Source organism: Bombus pascuorum, chromosome 7 (genome assembly GCF_905332965.1).
Source record: "Bombus pascuorum chromosome 7, iyBomPasc1.1, whole genome shotgun sequence".
NCBI lineage: Eukaryota > Metazoa > Arthropoda > Insecta > Hymenoptera > Apidae > Bombus > Bombus pascuorum.
Genome location: NC_083494.1, coordinates 13434988 through 13453990, shown reverse-complemented (window position 1 = coordinate 13453990; position 19003 = coordinate 13434988). Strand labels below are relative to the sequence as shown.

The following is a 19003-nucleotide window of genomic DNA, read 5'->3' as shown; positions in this document are numbered from 1 at the left end:
TCGAGATGACTATTAGACGTATTGACAAGTTTCTAAATAAGAAATATTTAAACCGTACGATGAAATACTTTTACACGACCGTCCATAAATATTTGGACATCTTGTGCAATTTAATCAAAAGATTATTTCGTTATAGTTGTTAAAGTTTGAGTGAAAAATCCTCTCTTTGTTGATAACATTTTACTTTTTCACACAATTGCGATTAAAATCTTCGCTGAATTTAAATCAAAACAGCGTGTGTTCCTTTAAAACTTCATGTTTATATATAACAAATGGTTGACACTTCTATGCGACTAGAAACGTATATTTCAATCGCTCTAAAACATCAAATATTAATAGTCACTTAAAGTCATTAAATTCATATGTCTCCATAGGATCGATCTTCGTCTAAGTGCAGTTATCACTTTTTTATATGTACTAATTAACATTATCCATTTTTTTCATTAATATATATCAGCTGTATATGGTTGTTAAAGATCATAGGCTAATACTAGATCAACGAATTTTTTTAAGATATATTTTATAAATTTGTTCAATATGAATGTGCCCAAATATTTGCGAACGGTACCCCGGCTTTCTACAGTCAAACTTTGTCAGTGTTTTATAAATCTAATAAAATGAGAAAAATACTATAGTCGAACAAGTAACTATTAAACGTTAATTAATACGTAGCGTTAATATTTCATCGCTGTCAATTCTGCATTCACAGAAACAGTGAAACGACTACTTAACCACTGGTTATGTCGTGGATCTATTCCGGTTTGATATTAGAATAACCATAAGTCTGTTAGTTATTTAACGGAATTTAGTCCTAATTACGATTTCTTTAATACTTTTACAGTATTTTAATGAAGCTTCGTACGTTTATTAATTTTACGATTTTTGATTTATATACAAGTTTTTCTTGCTTATACCAACAAAACATACAATGACAAAGTTTGAACTTTGAAATGAAAAATTTCAATATGATGTTTTAACATTTTTCTCCCTAGGGTATAGATGTTACCTCAAATTTTGAATACGTTAGATCGTAATCATCAACATTGATATGTTGTACAAATTATTATCATGCACGTGTTGCGGAGTATGTATTTTGTTTTCCAACTTTGGTAGACCCATACTGGTTAACATTTTAAAGCGCGCGTCATTTTCTAGAAGCAAAGCGGGGACAGATAGAAACTATCAATACTCGATGATACAATTTTTTCTTCTCTTCAAGTTGTACTTCGCTAAAGATACTTAAGCTCAAGTATATATATATATATAAATGAAGCAATAAACTGTAGCGGTTCGGCACAAACCATCGTTCGACATGTTATTTTCTTCGAAAAAATAAATAACTGACACTGCACAATTATGTTAAAACAGATGAACTTACGTTTCTTTAAGAAGAGACTGAAGTCTTTGATTGTTGTCTTTGATACTTAATATGCACTCGTGTTATATAAATTAAAGTAATCTTACGTTACGTTCAAACCTTATAAGTGAGGCTGTTTAAAAAATAAAAATCTGTTATTGTAAAAATTGGGTTCCACAGCTTATAATATTAATCAGAATATTATTTAATTTGATAAATATTACGTAATAATATTATTTATAGCTGATTCTTATTTCGCCAGGAAGCACAACCTTAATGAAGTAATTACCGAGTAGTTATTCTTGAATGCTATTTGATTTTATCTCCCTTGCATGCAGAAAATGACCTTCGACTTTACGCGTTAACTAGTACGTGCCCTTTGGATGTTTGTAAAATCAGATCTATGCGAATCTTTTAAAATTCTGCTTAAATCTTTTACTCTTCCAATAATTCTACTCCAATCTTTTAAGTTTCGTTTAAAAATATACAAAATTAACATATATCTGTTTAATGAATAATCAATAGAACTAAAATAGTAGATACGTTTTAATCGACGAAAATAATTATCAAACATCATACCAACATGTTTCACAACTGTATCAACTTAACAATTTTACTTACTCACACTGTGTTATATTTTTTGAAATTTTCATTTATAATACATAAAGAGAAAAAACCAAAGTATACTTCAGTATATTTCACATTAAAAATTGCAAAGATTGAAAAGTGAGAAAAGGTATTAATCTGTCGCTATGTCTCCTATTCAGATATAAAGTCATTTTGACTTATAAGTGTATCGGTGTATTACGAATAAATAAATAATATCACTAGACAAATCTACGTAAATGAAATACGATTCAACGAAGCTAATAAAATTTCAAAATTCGCATAGACCCGAATACAATGAAATCTCCATATAATCACGTATTTCTTAATCGATTCATAATACGATCGTTACATTGTAAATAAACGACTTCAACAGAACAGATGATCGCATTTTCTACATTTCATCTCGTCCTCGAATAAATTTCTTCTGCGCGAGACTTGCCTTATACTCGTGTGATTACTCAGTCACGTACAACGTACGTAGGAACTCTTTGAATAGGGAGATTACACTGTATTATTCAAACGCAAAGGATTCGATATGGACAAAGAAACTAAGAGTTGTGAGAAGACCCAATGTCTAACGTTGCCGATGACTATAACCATACACTTTCAGAAGTAGCTATAGTTATTGACCAACGGTCCCTTACGTGGTTTAAATATAGTGGAAAATCAATAGTTTCTGTAATATTGACGCATTGAGGAGAAATGTTTGGACGTACGGTAAGGAGTTCTCCAGGGAGTGACTCCTCCGCGGAACTTCTTCGACGAAGAGCGTTTCCGTTTCTTTCCATTAAAGCGGTTAACGTGACGTGCTGGGTACCGATAAGTCGGATAAAAGCAATGAAAATTATCATCGTGTCACATCGAGCGTCCACATCTATGTAGCTACATGTGAATAGGATAACAGAGAGACACGAAAAATGATGTTACAGGATATAGGTATATATATACATATATGTATTATATATATGTATCGTACGTTTGTGTGAATAGAGAAAATCTTTGGTGACAATCTGGAGTCAGTGATAGGATAAAAGGTGCTATTTCAGTACCCCGCATAATACTGTTTCATCTTGGAGCAACAGTGTGTGCAATGTGTATTGTTTGTGGTGTATATGGCAAGTATTAATATGAGACAACATATTTGTAAAAAAAATTATGTCGCCTAAGTACCTCACAGATTCTCTTGCACAGTTGTTACACGTTATAGTTAGCTCGTTAGTACTACGAATTCAACGTGTACACGAAAAGAAATATCTACACTATGGTCTACGTGGTAATCCATTTGTGATCTATCTAAAGATTAATTCAGTGTGCGCGCTAGCATATTATATACTCTTTTGCTAATCCTACGTCGTCTATGTATAACGTACACGTGCTTTTGTAACAAACATTGGAATTAGTTCTAATTGATTCTCTTTCTACGGTTATGTGCGAATATATTTCTTTTCGAGCAACGTCAGATTCGTTATGTTAATGCTAGTCCATTCCATTTACGCTGGATGATTATGCATTTACATTAGCGACAATTACGTTCTTTTTCCTTTTATGGTAAATATATATATATATATATACACATATATTATTGACGGTATATATATGTATATGTATATTTGAATAAGCACATATCGAATTGAATTCGCTGGTAGCGAAATTGCTATTGACATCTCACAGGGAGCGGTGTCGAGAAAGAATCTACGTGATACCTGGTAATCGCGTATTATGCACTCCCATTATCATCGAAGGGTCAAACATGATGATTCGTTTAAAAGTTTTGTTTTAAAAGACGACAAATTTTAAGACTAAGAACTAAAGTATGCTAGATTATACAAAAAATGAGATTAGTAATGATGCTGTTAACACCACCTAGAAATAAAATACACATTACATACATCGACACAACGACTGTTGAAAAAATTCGATTAATCTCCTCTATATTGGATATTAATTAAAACTCTGTTCTATTTTACATTTCAACCTTATATACGTATGTCTACGACTTATGTACGTATACATATGTGTGTATATACATTTCTATGTACATATGTATTATATATACACATATATACATATACATACACCTTACTGCAATCACATAAAACGTTATTAATATAGATAGCATAATTATAGTATATCGATATGGGAAGGTTCGTCTAATCGATACCTGGTAATTAATGAGTAATGATAATGCTCGATCAACGCACGTGATTTCGATCTGGCTTTGCTAGGGAAAAGCAAAATCGATTTTCCAATTTTTTATATTAGTATATTAGCAAGTAAAATCGATTAACTAATAGTTAGCGATAAAGATTTATCAGTAATCTGTAAATATATACAAGTGTACTGTATACAGCTTGAAACGGCATGAAATTATTGTTAATGAAGAACATAACATGCAAAGATTTCTATTTCTATTAGCTGATGTTTAATTGATAATTTCATAGAAGAGGAAAAATCATTTACAAAATGATCATTAGTTGTTTTTTTCATTCGTACTACGTTTAACGTATCGTCGAAAGAACTAAGAAGGAAAAGTCCGTAACTTCCAGTCGTCCATTATTATACAACTTTTAGAATATGTATTAGGCATCTTCCTTTTTACAAGTCATGATATTCAAGAGTTTTCATGTTATGCGTTTTTGAAGTTGTTTACGTAACTTAGAGGTAAGTCAAAGTTGTTACAACGTTGAGATTTCTATGGTTTGTAAAGTAAAAGCACATATTTAAATATATCTGTTCCGTACATATTTTCTCGTTTATCTTACACAGCGATACAGTTACCGAGAGTTAAATTCGTTCATTGATGTAAGACAGTTATGAAAAAAATAAGTAGATTAGTTAATTATTCGTTAACTTTATAATATTTCGAAGAAGTATTTTCTTCGTTTCTCGAGGTAATTAATAACGTTGTATAAAAAAAATGAAAATTACAAAAATTACAAATTTTATATTCTGAAATTTACCTAGATTGCTTATAATATATTTTATATTATGAAATTAATTCTTTTATTTACTATTAGCACCAACCACAAAAAGTGGAGAAAAGTATGATTGAGAAAATTGTATTTAGTTATAGTTTGCCTATCATTTAACAAACTATGACCATTTTCATAGTGCTATAACAACTATGAGAACTTTAGAAATAAATAAGTCAAAAACTTTTGAGTATCTGTCACTATATGACGTGGAAGAAGCTTACTACATATCTAAGAGTTGGAAAAAATTGGTGACTCAAAATCGGGGTTCTGTTTCTGCAAGAAGTCAAACGGAACAACTATCGTCAGTCATTATATCATTATAGCTAGAGCCAGAATCCAAATCCGATCTGTTGATTTACTATTTTAGTTGTAATTCTCTACAGCGATATCGGGTACAAAATCACATACGTCGCAAACGTTCTCACTACTCTTTCGTCTATATGAGAGCTACATCGAATCGATGCTCTACTATCAACTTAATAATACCTTTCTTCAAATTATGGCTCCAGCACAAACTGTAAACGTGGAGACAGTGTAAGTAAATTAGAGAACAAAATGTAAGACTATTCTCACATAATAACAAAGTATCATAACAAATTAATCGATTTTCCAATCGTTAATCGAAATAAAGATCGATTTAATTGCTCAAACTGTTTGGCAATTTTTATTTTGCGCAAACAACTGAAAGGAATATGGTATCATTTTATTAGATATCTTGCAATTATGAAAAAAAAAGATCGATAAATCGTTTAAAACTGTAACGATAATCGATAAACTGAAAAGAAGAAAATACCACTGAATCTGAAAATTTGTTCAATTTAAAATATGCCCGGTACACGCGGTGAAAAATCGATCTAATTAACTCTTGCTGCAAGCTTCCAATGAAATGCAGAAAGAGAAGTGGAAAATTTTGAATGTCCTATTAAAATTAGATTCATAGAACGAACCCGTAAAAGAATCTAGGACAAGATTACAAAGGACCATCCTCGAATATGGCAGCCCATCAATGCTAAACGACACATTGTTATTACGACAAAATTTTGGCTCAAGTTCAAGATTCTTCTTCTCAGAATTCGATCTTGGAATACCTTCCCAATTTTTCTCCGGCGATTCATTCCGGAAACTTCCTTAACCCGATACACGTACGATTATCGATCCGATTTATCATTTAATAACGGCAATAAGACTCATACTAATACGCAAGAACACTTTTTTGACCATTGACAATATCACTCACCCTTGCAGCGATGGACGTGGTCGGTTTCTCCAATAGATCCCACAGCCACTTCTGATACTGCGCGCACTGTCCTTCACCGAATTCTTCCTCTTCCCTTTGCCTTAGCGACTCTGCCTCTTTTCTCATCTCCTCGTGCACGTGCTCCTTCCTCTGGTGGTACTTGTGTTGGCAACAACTCTCGAGATAGAGCTCGTCGACGCCCCAATACTCGAGATCGTCACTGAACGCCAATACGCACATCTCGTCGACGAGATGCAGCTTGCCGGTACGATAGAAATTTAAGATGGAACTAAAGGACTTGGGATGGCGATCGAAGAAATACTCGTTGTCGATAAGGGAATAATCATCGCAAAGTTCGGTGATCGCCTCGTGGGTGTTGCAATCCTTCAGCCGGCCTAGACGCGTGTGAGGCAGCCTCTCGAGGGTACGCCATAGCACCTCATGTTTAACCCCACCGACGTTGATCGAGACCCGTCGGTTAAGGGCCTTCGACCTCATGATCATAAACGGCTCAGGCGGTAGGGACGTCATCGACCTCGAGTAGGCACGCTGCTGCTGCATCTGCAGCGGCAGGGGCGGCGGCGGTGGCGGCGGCGGCGGCGGCGGCGGTGGCGGAGGCGGCGGTAGAGGCAGCGGTGGCAGGTTGACCGGCGCCACCGAACCGGTCGGTCCTACGGACGACGAAAACGGAGCATACCGAACCTCCTTGTTCATTCCACCACCTCCTCCACCAGTTTTTCCTCCTCCGACAACAGCAATCCCTCCTCCCGTCACTCCTCCGCCCATACTAATCCCTGACCCTACTACCACGTTTACTCCACCGCTTCCTACTGACCCAACGATACCGACTCCTCCAAGGGCTCCTCCTCCGCTACCGGTGCAGCTAGCGATCGACGCACCGGCTGCACCAGCCCGCTGCAACGTCGTCGTGCCGCCACCCTCGAACACGAAACCCTGGTCGGTGCCGATGTAGGGCACCGTGCACGACGACGACGACGATAGCACCGGGCCCGTGACCACGGCGCTCCCATTACGTTCCCCGTCCGCCAGTGTTAAGACGTCTTCGAACCTCTTTTCACTTAGCATCAAATGTACCAGCCGATGATCACACCGACACGTCGACTAAACGTAACGATCTCTCGCTTCTCTTTCCACGCGAACCTCTTCTTCTTCTTCCTCCTTTGTCCCGTTTGTATTCTTGTTGTTCCTGCTTCTCGTCGTCTTCGATTTCGTCTTCTTCCTCTCCTTCTCCTTCTTCGTCTTCTTCCTCCTCCTCCTCGTCCAGGTTACCCTTCTTGTGCTTCATCCGTACCTACGTCTGTGCCCTTCCGTTGGCTCGGTTAAACCGCGCCACGTCATAATCTGCACAGAAAAATTCGGAATTTTAAATTCATTTGGCGATGATATGATCGGACTGCGGATATCTATGCAAATTTATGTTTTTATGAACGGTACTGGATAAATAGAATTCAAGTACGGTATCCAAAAAGAATTGCTGCAAGTGTTTGCTGCGATTCATTTTACAATGCTGACAAAATTTCGAAAGCTTTCGTGTAATACATATGAGCCGTTCACGGGCCAAGTTGGCCAGCCCCAATTTTTGAAATTTTTGAAATTTTAGTACCAACTCATTTCGCGTGTTGTGTGATTAATATTTATCTTGTACAATTTCTACAATTTTCTCCACTTTTTGCTTCATGACGTTAACCGATTCGGCAAATGAATAGCCTGTGTAATATATTTATACAAATTTTCGAAGCGTTTGAATATTTTTGTGAGCCACTGTATGTTCCAAATGGAACGGATAAGAAGACAATGTAACTCATCCTAGTATTAGTACGTTTCAACTACAGTATTTCATAGTACATGCACAGTGTATATACATAGTATATAGTATAGGATGAATCACAACGATAAGAATAGTCACAATTCGTTTTAGATTCCTCTTACGACTGTATTTACTTGACGAAAAATCCGTAATAATTATGATTATGATTTTTCAAGATATCAACGTTAAAAAAATGATTTTTCAAGATATCAGCGTTACGTGACAATAAAAGTACAAAATAAAAATTGCATCTCTAAAATCACTTAAAAATCATACGTATTATTAATAAACGTATAATTATCCTTATGTTTTATTTCTAATTTTGATATATAATTTGATATATAATTAATATATTTTTTTTATCTACTTTATACTATTTTGTTTCTGAAGCAAGCTTATTACAAGAATATTATCTAGTTATAGTTTATATTATAATTATTCTACAAATGCGGCGGATAGTCTGAATATGAAGAAAGATCGCGGTATGGTGTGATAAGTGACAGAGCATGTTAATGTAAAATTCTCGTATACGATTTACTTGATTCATTTTCTAAAATCACCTTATATTTTATGTAATTTTATACGATACACGGTATTGTGATTGGTATATGCTTATGTATAGATATTACGAAATGTAACCGAATAATAGGAGCTATTTCCAACATTCCTCGAATCGCAGTTCCCCATCCCTTCTTAACGTTTCTGATACTCGGCTGCCTGCCTGTTCTCAGCTAACACGAAAATAATTCATCCACGTTATTTTCTATCTTATTACAGTATTCGGTACCTTGTTCGACACCGTGTTAGGGACAAAATTTCATTGCCATACGAGAAGCGCAATATACAAGTGCTGCTTAACCCACTAAGAGTCAAGCAATAATGTAATACATATGTCCTGTATGTTTAAGTATAAGAACATACGTAGCAATATACCTACTATTACTACATGTCTTACATTTATTTAGCATACGGTAGGGGACAAAGATAACTGGACAAATAGTACAAACAGTTATGAGTGAAATTTTGTTAAATACGACTTGTTCACACCAAAATGTAAATATTAATTTCAATCGTTTACTAAATAATCTATGTAATTAGACGATACGTAATAAATGAAATATACGTATATAACACTAGTATTAATTCCATTAAATCTCAGTCTTCTCTCTGCTTCCATTAACTGTCCACTTATTTTTGTTTCCGACTGTATTTGCCGTATTAGATTTATAAGTATTTCGACACTTAGTGTACCGAAAGATCGCACATAAAATATAATACCCTGTGTCTTTGAGAAATATCCATCTTGAAACTTTAAGGAAACTTTTCGTACGCTTGCTCCTTGTTCACAATACAATTCACGTTAGATATAACAATGAGATAAACTTGAACCGAAATATTTTAATCCGAAGCACAAACTACTACATCTCACATCGAAGCAACAACTCCAAGCTGCAGATACACGGTTTAAACTTATCGCATATTAAACCTGACAAATGACAATTTGATGAGATAAATATGTGTCTGCGTGTTTTCTTACATTTAAATATGCAAGGCATTATGAAGAAAGTACAAAATAAAAAAACACTTTTATCATCTCTTGATAGAAATTTCTATCTACGTTTCGTTTTATTATAATATTAGTTTAATTATAGAGAATCTATATATTCGATGTTGCAGTAACAGCGTCAATTTGTTACAACAAAATCAACTTTTTCCCTACTTATACAGTGACTCGGAAACGTATTTGAACATTTCGCATAAAAAATTTATTCGTAAAGTATCATGTGTGTTATGTGACACTTTTTGAACACAGTTATTGATTTATACTGATAAAGTGTGAAAGCAATCTAAACATGTATATAGAAGTTACAAGTTATTTACTGCATATAATATATACCGTGTACATTAAATACGCATTGTCTATGTATTATGAAGACTCTGCTTAAATGGAGCGAAAGAAAGAAAAATGCGCGTTTGAGTGATCATTCACAGACTGATAATCGCAATATCGAGAAGCAAACTGAATTTACTAACACGAATTAGTCGAGAAACGATTACGAATGGAATGTGACGTCGCAAAAGGTAAGATTGTCCCTTAATGAGTTAACACGCGTACAAACGATCGTTTCGGACGACAGAAACAAGTGCACATCGCCTCTAATGAGGCCAAATTTCAAATCTGATATCATCGTCTGCGTTACTATTTTCGTACGTGTGGCAGAACCTTTCTTTATTGCCGCGCGCGTTCGCAGCGAATCGTAGAAACCCGTCCGATCGGAAAAGAGGAACGAAAAGAAACGAGCAGAAAGACGAAAAAACAAAATACTAGAGGAAAGGTGGCTTTCGGAAAGAAACCTAAAAACTGTTTGCCCGAAACACCATGTACTGCTGGTAGTACTATTTATATACGAGGTTAATACACTCTGACCTAGATTCACGGCGAAAAGCACCTGTCTCGATAGTCCTGATTCAATCGTGCACGTGGTTTCGTGCGAAGTCTAGATCAGTATGTAACGAGAGCGATTATTTTGACGAAATGCTACGGAACCACAATAAACAGCTATTAACCATGCACGATAAGAAGGTAGGAACGCTTTGGATTTTCACGCAATGCTTTTGTTACGAGGCAATACCTCGTGTAGAGATGAAACAACGTCTATACATCGTGTGCAGTTTACGTAAGAGTTTTATACATACAGTATCGGTCAAAAGTACCCAGGCGCTTAGCTTATTTTTGACTGTGTAGGATTGTATTTCAATTATAAAATTGAAAACGAGACAGAGAAATGATCTTTGTATTTGCCTGTTTTTCACTGCGTGAGAGTGTACTTCAGTTACAAAAGTATCGATGAAAAGATCTTTGAGCGTGTTTCTTTGTTTTAGCTATGTGAACATTTATTTCAATTACAAAGTTATATACACATATATGCCAAAGTCCTTGCACTTCCTTATTTTCCATTGTATAAAAATCTATTTCAATTGTAAAATTATAGATAAAAACATGCGAAATTTATTTATTCGTTAAAACGACCAATAAATCTGCGAGATCTATGAAATAAAATATGTCAAAAATGACTATTATTTGATTTGACACATAATTATTTTGAAATAATTATGCCTTGGTTTACTAGATTTTTTTATTAACTTTTTGATATAAATGAAGTAATTTTTTATTTTATCTTCTGATTTGAATTAATGTTTCCTGAAATAATATTGCTTGTAGTCGTCAAATTGTTAATTCGTATTATTAATTTGTACTCTGGTAATATACAAATAATGTTATTATAAATCAACCAAAACACCTTATGAACGATAAAGGAATCTTACGGAGGTCAGTGTATCTGTTACATTTACTTATGTACATATGTTGTTCAAACAAGGACAAACAACTCCAAACAACTGTGCGTTTGGTAACAGTCTCGCTCGCGCGAGTTTATTCAACTTGCAGTATTATCAAAAATATTTTTATTTCCAAAATCCAAAGACTATTTGAACGAATCTTTCATTATTAACAAATTTAATGTGAAATCATTATACAGATGCTTTTATAAACTGAAGTAATCAGTTGCGACAAGAATTCATCTATTCTGATATCGAGATAAGCTATTTATATAAACTCATCTTCAACTATTTTTACTGCAATTGAGAAGAGCAGTTTTGTTACAAAAAACTATTTCTAGTGTTTCCTCGCTAAAAGGGACGAGGCTAATTGTGAGTAATATTCGAAAAACTCATTTCTTGAAAAGTATGCAATTAAATAGTATATTATGTAACAATCTATCTAGCTGCAGCATCTGCATTTTTTTAATTATGTTTTCTCATTAAAAGCTACATTTTATTAATCATCTCTCAGATACGTTATACAGTATTCATTTAACTGCAATATCATTTATGCAGAACATAGTTGAAAAGAAAGATATATCTTTCTGATATATTTTAGAAAATACATATTTTTGTGTATTCTAAAAAAATCGTTTTACGCGTATTATGGAATTACGGGAATAGGAAATATGAAACATTTTACGTGTACGGTGTAGACTTTGTTTAAATAAAATATTTAACTTGACAATATTAAATATTGAGACGAAATATAAAATATTTCTTTTAGTTGTTTGAACTCAATTTACTTGGATAAGAAAATAATTTTTAAATGAAATAAATCTTTATTTCGTTCCATACTTTAATAAATATTTTTCAAATAATTCTTTATTCCATTGTGTTAACTTCATCGGATGCACAAACTCTGTCGTATACATAAGCCGATACGCATTGTTCAAATGTAACTGGAATGAGAATAATTCTGAAAGCAAATAACGCTACGTCGTAAAATGATCTGGATTTACTATTTATAACTAGAACATTATACAAAATACGGTATTTAATGTTCTACGTTACATATTTATTCTTTTGTTTGAACGCGTTAATTACACAAAAATGATTTATTCGATCTTTATATAGAATATTTATTTTTTAAATGACAATAATAGATCAAGCGAATTGATTGCTTACTTTAATTTATTCTCTTTTTTACTTTTATCATAAATAGACTATGTTCGAGACTGGTTGGCACTTTCTTGTGCTGATTATAAAAAATTCCAATAAAATTTCTCTGAAATAAAGTTAAAGAAACGAAAAAACACGGACATTTAATTCTACGATAAAACTCCAGAAGTTTGTGTATCTAAGATAAAATAGTAGTATTAAAAAATATCATATTGGATCTATGATAAGAAATGGCATTATATGTACGTTCTATGAAGCTGGTTCAGTCACGAAATAGTACGATCACATCGCGTTTAACCTTGAATTATATTTCTAAAACAATAATATCTTACATAGTGGAAACCTATTTTTCGTAGAAAATAGTGAAAATGATACTGTTCCAAAGTAAACGAAACAGACGCTTTCAATTAAATACTTTAGCATACAAATTATTTTTATAACAATTAATTATGTTACGAATAAGAAAAAATTTACAATTACAAATCAATAAGAATTTTACCCTAGATTCATTGAATCATTACGTATTTAATTGTCATAATTGTTCTGTTCTATTGAATATTGTAACGCGTAAGTTACATCGATTGCAATTATCGCGTAAACAAAAATGTTTGTAACGCAAATAAGAATTTTACTCGAAATTCATTAAAAATCTGTTAATTGTTATATAATTTCATTGAACGCTAAATATATTAATTACCTTGGCAGCGTTCGTCGTATGAACAGAAATTATTGTAACAGAAATATAGATCTCGTTCGTGACTAATTTACAATCCTACCAGAGATCACCTACTCGAATTTTCTCTCCTGTATACCTTAAGAGTCCATTGGTAGATGCGAAGTAAACGTACGCAAAGTAAACACATCTGTATAACTCTCTGTCGAGAAATAAATGACTCCACTATACTCCTATAAGCAAAGGAACAAGTAGCGAAGGAGAAAAGCAAGACAAGAGTGAAAAAGAGGAAAAGAAAGCAAATTGGTTGCTACTTCTACGATGATCCAACATCGTCACAAATACGCTTAACGCTAGAAGTTAGGAAATTTCCAACTATCTCACGAGATCTCGTCACGATCATTAGCAATTATTTTAACTATATACCCATGATTTTTGAAATGTTTTCTTTTCATACTTTAGACGAATATAATCGTGAAATATCGTTTCGGGTGAATTATATTCGATGCTTTCTTCCTTCTTTTTTATTAATTGTGATTAATTGTTTATAATTACGTCCATTGCCATAATATTTACAACTTGGTACAAATCATAAGTTTAGTTTCATAATCTTCTGGAAACGATTAGTTTATTTTAAGAATTTTAACAGTCGCAATGTCTGATTAAATCTGTGGAAATTATCTTTTTCAGAAAAGAGTTTGTTATACTCTTAATATCATTTATATGTTGTACTCTTAACAATATATACTTATAATATTAAAATATGATCTAGTAGCGGAAAATTTGTCACATTTTTTACACGTATCGCATCACGGAATCGTGTTATTTCTAAATAAAAAATGAATGCGTTGGACGTACGTATTATAGAGGTATAAGTAATGAATTGTTCAAAATTCTATGTACATTAAAGCCATACATCATTCGGAACAATCTGATTCTATCTAATGAAATTCTTTTCTATGTTCTATCGTTTCAGGAGTATAGCTTAGCCAGTTGCGTGTATCCTGAATAGTAAACCAATATCAAATTACAAAGAAGTAATAATTTTAAATAATTACGAATTTGAAATCTAGCTTAGTTTTATCACATTGCACACGAATTAGACTTTATATACATACGCATCCTAAGTTTTTAAAAATATACAGTGACTCACGAAAGTACTCGAACATTTAGCATAGAACATTTTTATGAATGTATTATGTGCGCTATACGGAACTTGTTGACCTTTCAGTTAGCACTATAATGAGACGCGACTATTGCGATTATAACAGTAAAATTTGGAAGCAATCCAAAAATCGGTATAGAAGTTACACGACATTTATTGCAAACATATACGTTGTGAAAAATTAGCATACAATGTGAATAATTTTAAACAATTAATGCTAAAGATGGTCTCATTACATGTTCTGTCCTATTAATATAGTGAACAATTGACTGTTCGAATATCTTGGTGATGTTTGCGAAGTGTATGTTTCCAATAAATATATTGCAACTTGTACATACATTTTCAGATCCATCTCAAATTTTAACAATATAATCGTAACAGTCATGTTTTGTTACAGTACTAACGCGATCTCAAAATATTTTCTACAGTATATGTATAAAAAGCATACAAAATTTGTATAAAGGTATATACGCATGAAAAGTTTCTAAGGGGTGTTCGAATAGTTTCGTAAGTCATGGCAAACACAATTTACGAAATTTTACTGAGCACGATGTTTCAACAAAAATATAAAAGACATTATACATCAATCAATACCTAGTATCAGAATAATGGAACGATAAATAGCGAATATTCAAAATGATCGCATGTAAAATTTTAGTGTCAGAAGTAATTGCTAGAGCGCGGATGTTTGTGCATTTATGGGAAATTTAAAGGTGCAAGAATCTACAAAACGCGTCAGATATGTAAAAATGTATAACATACTCAAAGTACAATACTTGATACATGATTTAATGGATGAAATAAATTCTTGCTTAGGTTCTATTTCTTTAATTGTATTTATAAAAATATAAATTTGCATGAACATCCGAAGTCTAATGATAAACCGTTGGTAACCCAATGTTAACAATCTAGAATTAAGATCAACCTAACGCTGATGGTTTTGTTTCTTTAAAATCCTCATTACATTGCTTTAAAGTTGAAATGCATACAAAATGTTCAGTTGGTTTTGAAGTATCAAAATAATGAGATGAAAAAGAAGAAAGACAGTTCCAAAATTCTAAAGTACATAGAATATGTACCTACTGTGGAAAAATCTTAAACCATCTACCAAATAAAAATATTTTATTTTTATAGATATAAATAATATGAAAAGACTTGACACTTTTTAATTCAAATCTGTTGCTATTTCTTGAAAAGTATACAATTCAAGAATTATTAGTATTTTTCTCAAAAGCATTAATTTAATTTAAAATACTAATTAACATTTTGTGATCTTTTTTATTATCTCAATAATAAGATCTCATTTGAAGATTTTATCAGTTTTTAATAAGCCAAACAATTATCGAACGGGCAATGAAAAAAACATCAATTATGTTCTTTATAGAAGGAATACAAAGAAAGCACACGATTATTACTCACATTTTCCAATCTTTGCAGGGAAGCACTTTTAAAATTCAGTACATTGTTAACCTAACATGTTACTGTTATTTGATTCTGCGACTGAACATCTACTTCGCACCCTTTAAAAGTATCATTTGCCATAATATTAAAATAATGGAGATACTGAAATAAAATACCAAAATATTGTTTGCCTTAGCAGTTTATACCTCTGGCTTTTCGAAAACCGTATCTTAGAACCTAACAGATTCTTTCCATTCTTAATTATCTTCTACTAAAATATTCTTCTTTGGTCGTGGCGACGATTAAAATCAAAAATCTCAACAAGAATTTATAATGTTTTGTCCTGTGATCCTCGTGCGTAACATTGTTGGTTTCAGATTTTGTCGACATAATCGCAATAGTCGTATCTCAGTATAGCGTCAATGAAAAATACCAAAAAGTTTTCTATAGCACAGGTAAGATGATCATAAAAAATTTCTGCGACAAGCGTTCACATACTTTTATGGATCACTGTATGAACAGCAGCGTATAATACGATCTTTGGAAAAACTAAACACACGGGTAAACAACATGCTGTTACAATTCCATGGCAATTGGTTGTTGGCTATACTCTAAAAGCTTTTTCGGAGTACACTCCAGTATCTACTTTACGCAGATCGATCCATGTGGGCGGAAACAACTGCGCGAAACGAAATACTCCGATCTCTGAATGATCGTCTGAACGTCTTTAAATCTCCTAGACTAGGACGTTCTGTTCTAATGCAAATTAAGTATCGATATACGTAGAACGTCTAATTTAATACGATTACAGCGTCACAGGTTATGTAGCGATTTTCAGGATAACTTCTCTTCTGTTCGAAGCGTACTTTAGCGTTTCAAAACTTTGCTCTTCGCAGTTGTTTATTATCGCAACGAAACTATGTATTCCGCATCGTCGTGGAACGTTAAAAAAATTGGCAGAAGATTGGATTTCCGTATGGAATCGAACGAATCGATTCTTTATCCATGTGATGCTCTACAAAGAACAACTTTAAATGTCACGACACGGCATTTATTCGTGGCATAATTCCAGACCCAGTCTCCCTCTTACATCCCTGGTTTACTTCGAGAGCTCGTTATGCTCAATGTTCCTCTTATCGATTAAATTATTATTTCTCGCCGTTATTTGGCTCCTATACACATACGTATCCGTAGCATACTGCAGAAATATTCTATGTCCTCTTTTAGCGTTTACGAGAGAAACAGTTTTGAAAACCCAATGATACTTTATAATTAAATAGATACTTTTCGCATTGTACTTAACTTAATCGATGCTATTATAAAATTAGTTGCAAATTGATACACATGGATCATGGTGCTTGAAAATATCCCTATATACGTTAAATATATTAAACAAAAATATTATTTTTAATAAATCTATGAAATAGATATAAATGTGTTTTTTATACAACACAAAGAAACAATCAAGAATTGTTTGTTACGTGTAAAAACTCAAGTTTCACGAAAAATGGACATAAAGTACTCGTGCAGCAAGCCATCGATATAACGTCGACGTGCACGTTCATTTCTTCTTTCATTTTGCCCCTCTTATTTCTGTTGTAAATAACCCTGATTTTCCTTCGAAAAATATTTATGTAAGACGTTGATCACAGCCAGCAACCGAATACATAATTCGGGGCCGTATTATTTAAATACATGTCCGCGTATTGTTTGGATGCACGGCCTGGATCTTGGCTACGCGTCAATATGATGTTGTATGGCTAGCAAAAATATTCGCGAAGTGTCGTAAGATACGCCAATTTCGAATTCTTTGCTTTTAATAACGTCGCCAACGATTCAAATTCATAGCGCAATAAAAAAAAGACAAAGGCAAACTTACGCACGAAATGTAATCGCAAGTAATTTCAAAAAATCTTGATAAAGTGTAACTAAAGTGATATTAGGAAGTATCGTGTGTTCAGGTTATCGCGGATAACAGTAGTGAAGATGAATGGTAAGCGTTACCGGACAGTAGTAAAGAACGACTATTTACAACCTACACCTATCGATACATCGCAAGCACATTGAAAATGTCGCATGGTTTCTTTATTCCATTATATAGGTCAAAGAAAAGTAATTACTTGCTACGTACCGTGTTGTCAACTGTCATAATTGTAGTATTCGTATCAATGTGAAAATCAAAAATTATATAAATCTAATATAAAACATAACCAAATTGTGTGCTGGATATGATATGCGAAATTGTTGCAAAATTATCTGATTATGCAGTAGTCATGCTTGTTTTATATCGTCTTTTTGTGATCATTGAAATGGAATTGTTTGCAGCATATAATATAAAGAATGTATATTACAGTCGATACTTCTCTTGCTTTTTTATATATTCTACGACAAGATATTTCTTACTGGTTTCTGTCTTCTGTTTCTTTTCTGATTTTTGTAACAATAGCTTGCTTCCATGCTACATATAATATTTTTCGCATCCAGACTTTGATTCTACGTAATTCTGCTAACGAGTTCTATGTGACAATTTTTCAACTGGATTTAATGACATAAAAATCTGATTCGAAATCACTGTCAAATTCCACGGATAGTAACGATATATGTTGTGTATCCGTGATGATATGACACGACACAATCGAGATCAATGGAGCAATAATAAAACAGTGTGGAAGCAAATGATTTTCGTGACATTCAAGGACGAGCAGCTGAGAAATTCAAGTTATCTGGGTCTGTATTTCGGGGACAGTATTTGACGTGTACCGGTACGATTCTATAACGAAGTAGCTCCTATACGGAAATAGACGTGGAGTGGTAGTAGAAACGAAACCAGAAGTACACTAATTTTTGCGACTCACCTCTGTTTTAAACACGGGCACCATTCGTCCGGAAAGACACATTGCGCACCGTGGTATAGTAACACATCTTGCCGTGAGTAGCACGACGAATAATGCACCGTGACGAGTAGTGACGAACAGTGACGAGCAGTGACGAGTAGTGACGACGGTATCGTACTGCCACTTGTTCCACACTAAGCGCTGCAATCGATGTTCGCGCGTCTATCGATTAGGAAATGGTTAATGTGACATAGCCGCGCTCAGATACAATGAGAAAAAAAAAGAAATTTCGTGTTTCTATCCGTTTCATATTCATAAAAAACGATTCTAGAATAAAAACTTTATTGTAGGATCTTTCTATTAAATGATAAAAATATCGAAAGAAAATTGGCAAAATAACTTTCATAGAAATGGAGATTAA

At 33.3% G+C, this 19003-nt stretch overlaps 1 protein-coding gene across 6 annotated transcripts in view; it reads right to left on the bottom strand.

The window, feature by feature from the left end:
* Positions 1-19003, bottom strand: part of LOC132908709 (potassium voltage-gated channel protein Shab) — a 70891-nt gene that overhangs the window by 51746 nt on the left and 142 nt on the right. For all 6 annotated transcript variants that reach the window (XM_060962964.1, XM_060962958.1, XM_060962959.1 and 3 more), the window contains exons 2-3: positions 18604-18804; positions 6179-7540 (exon numbers count right to left, since the gene is read on the bottom strand). In XM_060962964.1, coding sequence (XP_060818947.1) covers positions 6179-7264 — 1086 coding nt within the window. In that variant the 5' untranslated portion in view covers positions 7265-7540; positions 18604-18804. The remainder of the gene's footprint in view (positions 1-6178; positions 7541-18603; positions 18805-19003) is intronic.